Genomic DNA, 9,360 nt, shown 5'->3' with positions numbered 1-9,360 from the left:
TGGGGCGCTACGAGGAGGGTGCAGAGCGTACACGCCAAATAGCAGCAGCGGTCACGCCCCTTTGTCGTTGACAGGCTATGGCGCTGCTGCTGGAAGGGGCGCGAGCAACTCTCTGCAGCCCTGGACGAGTTCGTCAAAGGCAACCAATTTGGAGGGGCTCGTGGTGACGTCAAGCCCAGCTGCGAGGGGCCGTCAACTGCCTAAACAGAGACGTCGTCATTGAGCCACAAAGCACGTCAGCGGGCCTATTCCCAACAGCTACACCCTCTAAAACACCTAATCTGTGTACCCGATGGCAGGCATGCTCTCGTTGATTCTGACAACGCCTGCCAAGCAACCATATAGCGCACATATCGTTCCTACTACCATCTTGAGTAGGTACAGTAGCTGCGCGGTGCTCAAGCTGGCCGATTACTACGCTGCTGGTACTCAGTGCATCGATGCACACTCGATGTAGATTCAGCGAAAGGTCCTCCCGCATTTCATCAACTTCAACTTTTCGCCGAGCATGCGTCGCGAGGCGGCTGCCAGCGCCGCGACGGGCGGCGCCGTGTCGGAGCAGGTGGTGCGGCTGGTGCGCGAGTGCGAGCACCGCGTGCGGTGGCGCATCACGGAGCCGCTGTGCAAGGCGCGCCTCTGTCCGCTCGGAATCGACGCAGTGCTACGCGACACCAAGCCGCCGGGCAGCGAGACCGGCGCGCAGTGCCAGCGCGCACCTCTGCACGCTGAAGGGGACGCGGGCGTGCCTCAGAAGGTCCGCCCGAGGGAAGAGAAGTGCACCGGCCCCTCGCTGACATCGCGGCAGCGGTTTCCTGATGTGCGGGAGCGCTATGTATTAGCTATGCCAGACGGCACCAGCACCTTCCGTTCTGTGGTGCCCTCGATGCCTGCGTGGATACGGGACCAGCATGGGCTGCAATGGCATCTTGCGCGTCGCCGAGGCGACATCAAGTCCACCCCAGTATCTATGTGGCAGAAACGAGTATTGGCGCTGGGCTCTGCTGGAGCGCTATGCTCCGTTAGCTACCTGATGTATCGTGAGGTTCATCCTGTTGTAGCCAAAGCCATTCGTGATGCGCCACTGGGTCCCATGTCGGACACACTGCGCAGCGCTACCCCCATCTTCGTTCCCAGCTCATGCCAAGAAGCTGCGGCGCGACGGTTGTTCGAGAAGCACCAGCAGCTGCGCCATCCAAACCTTCTGCTCTGTCTTGGCTTCTCAGAGTCAATCGAGGGTGGAATGATGTCTATCTGGGAGTTCAGCCCTGGCGGCACACTGCGTGAGCTCATTTTCCGCTATCCACGTGTAAAGGCGGTGACCATCAACCGCTTCGGTCTTCACGCCCTCACCGCTCTGTCGTATTTACACGAGCGGGGAATCGCGCACGGCGGCGTGTGCCTCGACAACGTCCTCGTTAGCGCGGATGGCAAGTGCCGCTTAACTGGGCACTCAGGTGACAGGAAAGCGGCATGCGAGCTCTTCTACGTACATCAAACGTGCTACATAAGTCCACGAATGGCCACTGGCGCTCTGCCCACTCCGCAGTGTGACATGTTTTGCTTTGGACTCTCGACTGTCGAGGCATTGACAAAGGAGCCCTGCTGGAAGTGGGCCACCTGCGAGGACGGCCAGTCGTTCGGGACTTCAGCAGAGCTCGCAGAGCTAATGAAGGCTGGCGGGAAGCCGTTCAGCGATGCGCTGGTGCAGGGCCGTGTCGTAGTGAATGTAGATCTCCTGAGAGGTTCGGATGTGGTCGACAACTACAGCAGACATGTAGTGGAATCCATCATACGTTGCCTCTCACTTGACCCTTCCGAGCGCCCCACTGCGATGGAAGTACGGGAGACGAGCAAGGAAATGCTGCTGCAGGCTGGGCTCACATTGGAGGAAGACGAATTGGCTGTCTCTACTTCCGACGATGATACATGTGATTGAAGTCGTGAGTTTTATGGGCTGGTACGCAAAACACGTCCCTCGAGAGTCGAGTAGAAAGTGTCACTGGACCAGCTCGCAAGCGTTTCTTCCATCTACATGACGTCCACGTCATGTGGCCTGTGCCTGGGGTGTGGTAGCGTCTTGGAAAGCAATATAGGCCAGCGTGGAGAAGTCGTGGATGAACTGTTCCTTCTCAATTTCTATGTGCGCATCGCCGCTTTGTCAGTGTACAGCGTGGCGTCTGGTGTTTTTCATTTCTCGTTTCACTCGTGTTGGCAACCTGTTGGCGCCAGTCTCGTCGACAATGTGTCCCCGGCTCACTGTGTATGAGAGACAGATGTGCGTACGACCACAGGAGGAGAGAGGGGGGGGGATTAAGGAAAGGAGTCTAACTCTCTCGATACTGCACATCCCTACACTTCTCTGTTGTTTCACGTCTGACTTGATCCACTTTGCAAACCGTAATCACTGCAGCTGAGCAGTTAACTCAGTCTATTCTGTTCTCCCTTCCGGTACCTCTTTGCTGGCGTGCGTGTGTGTGTGTCTCTCTCTCTGGAAAGGGAGGCATGTCCGCTTGCTTCACGAGGCCCTCGCTATCTTTTCCTCCCCCTTTCAGTGTGTACTATGTTTTTCCCTAGGTAAACCTTCTCGCTGCCCAGGAGCGCTTTTTGATCGTGCCTCCCCCTGTGCTCTTCTGCACGTACAACTCTCTCTCTCTCTCTCTGGGGGGGAGGGTGCTCAGTATTTTCCCTCTCCTCTGCTGCTGTCCATCACCGTTGGACGCATGTCATTTTTTTGTGGGACCCCCTCTTCGACACGCAGGAAACGCTGCTGCGCAACTCAAAGGAGGCAAGCGGAAAACAACAAAAAAAAGACATGCACACGCACACAGTGAAGGCCGACCCCCGTCCCCCACCCTCTTCTACTCTGCCTGCGCCATCTCCCCCACACGTACTAGGCCGAAGTATGCAGCTGCCCTCCCCATCCAATTGTATCGAGCTTCGTTTTCTTCAGTGATGGTGTCCTGCTCCCCTCGTTCTCTACGGGTCTCTCTTTCTTTTGCTCTCCTTTCATCCTTCAACTCCTGCTCTCACTTTCCTTCCCACTAGCCCCCCCCCTCCCCGAAGGACATCCATGCAGGTTCAGCTTCCTCTACACTTCGGTAAGGGCATCACTCCGTGACGACTCAAATTCGTCGTTAATGCCTCCCGCTCCTTCCCTCCTTCACACGTATACTCTTCTTTAATTCTGTGATGCCTCGATGCCGAGGGGACACACACCTCATTGCGTAGTCTTCGGGGTCCAGTGCCCCACTCTGTGGGTGAGCCAAGCAGCCTCCCTCTCCCTGGCAGCGCCGAGCCACTTCTGGCGGTGAGAGGGTGAGGCACCTACGACGCAACGAGGTCAGAGCAACGGATCGCTAGGGATGCCGGCGCTCATGTCCTCGACGGCGCGGCCTGCGGCAGTGAGGACGTCTGCGCCATCCATTGGATGGGCAGAGTGGCAGTGCGGCTCGAACGTGTCCCATCGGGCCCCACTGCCCACTGGCGCGGGGGGCCTGCGCCACCGCAAGTGACGCACCAGGTGGTGGCCGGCACAGCGGGAGCGGCTGTGGGGCGAACTGCAAGGCGGATGGGTGGTGTTTGAGGCAGCGGCCGTGCTCAGGTGCCTGAGTCGGCGCAGTGGTGTAACGCGTGTCTAGTGCCGCTTCGCACGACGCGATGCGCCCGCGACAGGCCGGGCAGAGTGGACTTGGACTCGTGTTGTATGGCAGCACGTGTGCATTGAAAGGGCCTCATTAAGCAGCGCCGCACAAATCACCCCACCCCGAGCGTTGGCGTGGAGGAGGGGGCAACGGGCCTTTCCCTGCCCCTCCCCCTCCCGCCTCACACCTCCCCCGTGGATCTCCCCCACCCACGATCCGTGCTTTGGTACGCATGCGGCGGCGTGTACACGAGTGTATGCCACTGCGGTGAGGGCGAGCGCATGCAGGCACCTGCTCCTCTCTCGCCTCTCTGCGCTCAGGGCGGTGTCGAGCGCCAGCGGCCCCAGGCGCACCTCTCCCTGTGCCTCCGCTTTCCTCTCCTCCGCAGCGCATTGGGAGCGCAAGGCGGCGCCTGAGACGCGCGCCCGCACGCAGTCCAGCGAGTCGCAAACAAGCGGAGGCCGAGAACGCCAATTGCGAGCACAGCTGCCTCGCCACCGGGGAGCGCTGGCCGCCATCACCGAAGCGCACCAATCCCTCCCCACACACACACGCACGCCGCCTACCGCCACAGCCGAAAGCAAGCAAGGCAACGCGTGCAGCGCACCCCTCGCCTCACACAACCCCCACTCGCCCACCTTCCTGGCCCCCCTCCCTTCATGGCATCGGCTACTCAGTACCCGCGCAACAGCGCACATGCCTCCCACCTCCCCCTCATGCGGCCACGGGGAGCGCTCGTCTCGTCCCGGGATGGCCGAGAGGCACACATAGCGCGTGCCCATGACTCGCTCACCGCAGCCGCGCACGTGCCGCCGCATATGCCTGCAGCGCCGTACCGCTCGGCCCTTCCTCCGAGCAGCAGGCGGACACGCGGCGCTACGGGCGCGGGTGCCCTGGAGACACCCGGCATGCGCTAGTGTGCCAGTGGCTGGGCCTCTGTGTATTGTGGGCGGCGCGGGAGCTTGTAGCTGGCCGCCAGGGGCCGAGCCCTGCTGTGCGAGTGCGTTGGCGTGATGTGATGCAGCGCGAGTCGGTGCGTGCTCGTTCTCCGGCCACTCCCCGCCCTTGCGCGCCTGTTTAAGCAGTGGGAGGGTGCGGAGATCCGAGGCTGGCGATCCTGGCTCGCGCAGCGTCTTGCGCGCTGTCGCCGTCTCCCCTCTGGCGCTTTGCGGCATCGCAAGGGTTCTGTGAAGGCGCCGTGAGGCTCTTGCTCGACGTGCGGGGGTGGGGGTGCTGAGTAGAGACGCGGAGAGCTGCAGCCCCGTGGCAAGTGCCCGTGCTCTTTCGAACAGTGGCTCTTTACGGGGCCGTCTTGACCTCCGCTGTAGGGCGCGATGCTACAGCGTTTCTCCAGCCTGCGCCGCTGGCGCTGCGAGTCGAACGGTGCTGGCATGGATGAAGCTGGTGAAGAGACAGCGCGAGGTGGGCTGGAGGGGGCTCTCACGGCGCCGCATCGAGGTAACACCAAGCAGGTTTGTTCCCCGCGGGCATGCACGGCGTTTCCTCAGCGCCGCTGTACTGTGCGGCAGATGTTGGAGCAGCGGCCCCTCTTTCACTCCCCACCGCGCCGCCTCCCTGTCCCACGCCATCGAGCCGGAGGCAGCCAAGGCAGAGCAATGCGCGGCTAGACCCGTGGGGCACGAGAGCTCAACGGCGGTGTTGGGGCTCGCACGCACGAAGTCGTCTCCTCTCCGGAGCAGCGCATGCGGCTTCAGACAAGCCAGCAGGCGACGCTACGCCACGGCAGTGTGTCCTCTCTGCGGCACCCCATTTTCCCCTTCTGCTCCGCTCGCTGCGGACCCTCTCCAGCGCCGCTGCCAGTATCCCTGCGCCCCCCCCCTCCCTCCGCTCGACACGGCGACACGCCTGTATGCCCCACGCCCCCTCTCCTCGGCACCGCCTCATGCACGGGCCGCGGCTGTCTTTTTGGCCAACCCTCTCTCTCTCTCACCGCCTCTTCTCTCCTCTGCCCTCAGCGCATCTGCTGGTAGAGACGCAGCCAGCGTCGTCTTCTGCCCTCTCCTCCCCAACCCCTCCCTCCCTCGCTTCTGTCTTCCATTCCAAGAGAGTGGGGACTAATGTCAAGCCAGCCATCCGTGAAGCCTCCCCACCACCATCGAACGCGACAGCGCGAGGAGTTCCCCGACCGCATCAGCAGCCACAGAGGTGTCGCGCTGGACTCCCCGCGGAAGAGCGTGACGATGGTGGGCGTCACGAGCACGACTAGTCTGCCGGCGGAGGCGCGGCGCGCAGGGCAGCGCTTCCAACGCCCGTCGCACTCGCAGCCGCGCCGCACGGGATGCCTTGGTGTTCTGCAGTGCATCCGCGACGGCGTCATCAAGGCGGTGTGCACCATCATTCCGCCTGGCGGCATTCTCTCCGCCGCCTTCAACATGGCGAGTGCGTCCATCGGCGCCGGCATCCTTGGTCTGCCGTCGGCGACCGACTCGGCAGGTCTCATTCTCGCCACCCTCTACCTCATCGTCATCACGTACTTCTCCGTGTTCTCCATGTACATCCTCGCACTCGCGGCGCAGAATACGCGCATCAAGAGCTTCGAGGGCATGGCGCGCTGGCTCTTCCCGGCCGGAAAGTACGCCTTCTCCTACTGGGCCGCGTTCATTCGCTGGTTCTACGGCTTTTCCGGGTGCGTCACGTACGTCATCAGCGCCGGCAACTCCATTACACCCATGTTCGCCGGTGCGGCAAAGCAGCACCCCGACAACAGCGCGATCCAATTCTTCGCCACCACGCAGGGCAACCGCGTTTTCACAGTCATCATTTGGCTCTTCGTGATGCTGCCGCTGCTCATTCCGAAGCATGTCGACTCGCTCCGCTACGCCTCCGCTCTCGCGGTGATGTTTATTGTGTACTTCGTCATTATGGCTGTCGTGCACAGCATCCGGCACGGACTGCCCGAAACGTCCAAGCACGTGCGGCTGTCCGGCAATCAAGTGGATGATGACAAGCTGGAGCACAATACCGTGTTTCTTTTTCGCACAGGCAACTCTGTAATCCACACCGTGGGCATCTTTATGTTTGCGTACGTCTGTCAGATCAACGCGTGCGAGGTTTTCTGGGATTTCAGGCCGGAGATTCGCACGGCGAAGAACTACACGCTGGCAGCGTTCATCGGCATGATGATGTGCGGCACGCTGTACCTGCTGGTCGCCGTGTTCGGCTACCTTGACTTTGGCAGCAAGAACCTGCTGGGCAAGTCGCTGCTGCTCATGTTCAACCCATTCGATGAGGTGGACATCATGATCGCCTACGTTGGCATCATGGTCAAGCTGTGCGTCGCCTACGCACTGCTCGGCATTGCGGCGCGCAACTCCTTGTACTACCTGATCGGCTTCCAGCACCGCTACCGCAACCGCCCCGCTGCGGCGGTCGCAGGCGCTGCGGAGGAGCTCGGCGCTGTCGATGGCTGCGCCGCTGCTACCGCCCAGTGCAGCGCGAATCCGGTCGTGGCCATGGCGGACATCGCCGTCGTCCAGTCCGACGGTCTCGTCGGGGCGGACAACAACCACGGCCCCGCGGAGGCGACGAAGGACCGCAATCCGTCCACTTCCCTCAACGAGGACTCCGTGGACGAGGAGTACGTGGACAACACCACCGAGGACACGACGTACGTGGACAACATCCCGTTCTGGCAGCACCTGCTCGTCGTGCTCGCCCTCTCCGTCGCGTCGCTGCTGTGCGGCCTGTTCATCCCGAACATCAACACCGTCTTCGGTTTTGCTGGCGCGATCAGTGGCGGCTTCATCGCCTTTGTCTTCCCCGCGCTGTTCGTCATGTACTCGGGTAGCTTCACGGTGGCGCAGGTGGGTTGGTTCACGTACCTGAACACGTACCTGCTGCTGATCTGTGGCGTTGTCGGCATTGTATTTGGCACCGCCGGCACCATCTACGAAACGATTTGATTGCGTAGTGAAGTTTTAGTTTTTCCTCTGCGTTTTTTTTTGTTTTTTTTTTCTCGTGCTGGTGAGCGAAAGTGCAGCCGCGCCGACGGTGCGGCTTGGGGTAGGCTGCCAAGGAAGATCTAAGAGAGAACTGATAGCGCCCTGTACTTATTGTTTTGCTTCTTTTGTTTTTCTGTTCGATGTGCCGCCGTACGTGGGCAGCCAGGTGGGCGGGTCTATCACTCCCGTGGAATATAAGAAAGGGAAGCGAAAGCGTTTCAGTGGGGGTGGAGGGGGTGTTAGGCGGATGTGCGCCTCTCCATGTGCGCGTAGTTTCCCGTGACGATACTTAAAAAGGACGCAACACGTTTGTCTTTGTGGCCGGCGCTCCTTTCGCGGCGCACAGGCGCTGCCACTCATTCAACTGCGCTTGTCAGCCCTTTATTCTTTTCTCTTTTCGAGAATCCGAATGCGTTCACCCTTGGCGTGTAGCAGCTGTGCGTAGACCAGCGAAAAGGTACGCACGGGTGAAGTGCGGAGGACCGGTCCTTGAATATCTTCGACCCCCGCCCGCGATTGTTTCTGCCTGTTGCAGATAAGATGTGAACACGTAAGTCTGTTCGTAAGAAGATTAAAAGGAGGGAGAAAAATGGGACGCAGAGGGTATTCATTCATGTCGCCTCTTTTGTTCATCTCTCCTTAGGATGCCGCTCGTCTTACTTCCTCGACCTCGCGTACCCCACACGATGCCGTAAGTTGCAACCGCGTTGCCTTTGATGTTGGAATCGGTTTGGGGCTCCTCTCAGAACAAAACAAAATGAGAAGAAAAGCGGAGGTGGAGTGGGTGAGCGTGTGTAATGGTGGGCTGTCTGGGCTGTGGTGATGATAGTTTGATTCCTTCTCTCCTGTTCTAAAGTCTACTCGGCGTGCATATCGCGTTCTCCACATGTGTGCGTGTGTGTGTGTGTGTGTAAGAGAGAGGAGGACGCATGTTGGCACTCCTTAACAGGCCTCAGTGTCGGGTTTCCCCCATTTCGTGTTCTTCGTAGCCCCCTGTCGGCGTGTTGTACATCCCCCCCCCGGAGTTCTTTATGCCGAACGAGGGCGAGCGAAGAAAAAAAAACAAAAAAAATCAAAAAAGGCACCCAAAAAAAGCGCAAAGAAGAAGTGAGCCGCAATGCGCGTGTCTTTTCCGTGTGGTGAAAGGGGACGGTGGCGGTCGCACACGGCTGTTAGCCCACACCTCTGCTCACGTCTGCAGAAGGGGGGGGGCGGGACAATGACGAGTGCGGGCGGGTATGCGCGATTGAATTGCGCATATCCTTCTCTGCTGTGCCCTCTTTTCTCACCGCAACGTGGCTGAGCTACTTCCTCTCTGTAATCCCACTTCTGTGCATCCCCTCTTCCCAACCCCGTATGTTGGGCTCTCTTTTCCACTCACGTTCGCAACGCTCGCCAAAGACTTCCAGCTGTGAATACAGACTCCCATCGCTGGAGAGCATCAAGGGACTTGGCCACACAAACATGAACAAAAGGCGATCAACTTTCATCCGGTGAAGGATGAAGCGGCTTGTGAGCTCCACGCAAGCAACCTTCGACTTGGTGAACGCCACAAGACTGAAAGACCTCACCTTTGGCAGTGCTGTGTGCATCTCTGTAAAACCTTGTGTGTAGTACAGCTGAGGTTCTCATGAGCAACGGCGCTACAAGGAGAAAGGGAAGACCTGGAAGCCTGAGTGAATGAACCAAAGCCCGCGAGCCTCCATCACCCAGGAGCCCGCGACATGTTCTTCTTTCAGCCTTCTTTCATGGCGGCA

The 9,360-nt window shown here is 59.9% G+C and overlaps 2 protein-coding genes across 2 annotated transcripts; both read left to right on the top strand.

Annotated features, from left to right (window-relative positions):
- Positions 1–508: 508 nt before the first annotated feature.
- On the top strand, positions 509–1,936 carry LBRM_31_2050 (protein kinase-like protein; the record flags this gene model as incomplete). Its single annotated transcript, XM_001567151.1, has 1 exon — positions 509–1,936. One exon carries the CDS (start codon positions 509–511, stop codon positions 1,934–1,936), a length of 1,428 nt encoding a protein of 475 aa, XP_001567201.1.
- Positions 1,937–5,719: 3,783 nt separating this feature from the next.
- Positions 5,720–7,564, top strand: AAT1.4 (amino acid permease; the record flags this gene model as incomplete). Its single annotated transcript, XM_001567150.1, has 1 exon — positions 5,720–7,564. The coding sequence occupies one exon, from the start codon at positions 5,720–5,722 to the stop codon at positions 7,562–7,564; it is 1,845 nt and encodes a 614-aa protein (XP_001567200.1).
- Between the last annotated feature and the right edge of the window lie 1,796 nt (positions 7,565–9,360).

The sequence above is a fragment of the Leishmania braziliensis genome, chromosome 31, assembly GCF_000002845.2.
Source record: "Leishmania braziliensis MHOM/BR/75/M2904 complete genome, chromosome 31".
Lineage (NCBI taxonomy): Eukaryota > Euglenozoa > Kinetoplastea > Trypanosomatida > Trypanosomatidae > Leishmania > Leishmania braziliensis.
Note: the sequence above shows the minus strand (reverse complement) of the source record. Positions and strands in the feature narration are given on the sequence as shown.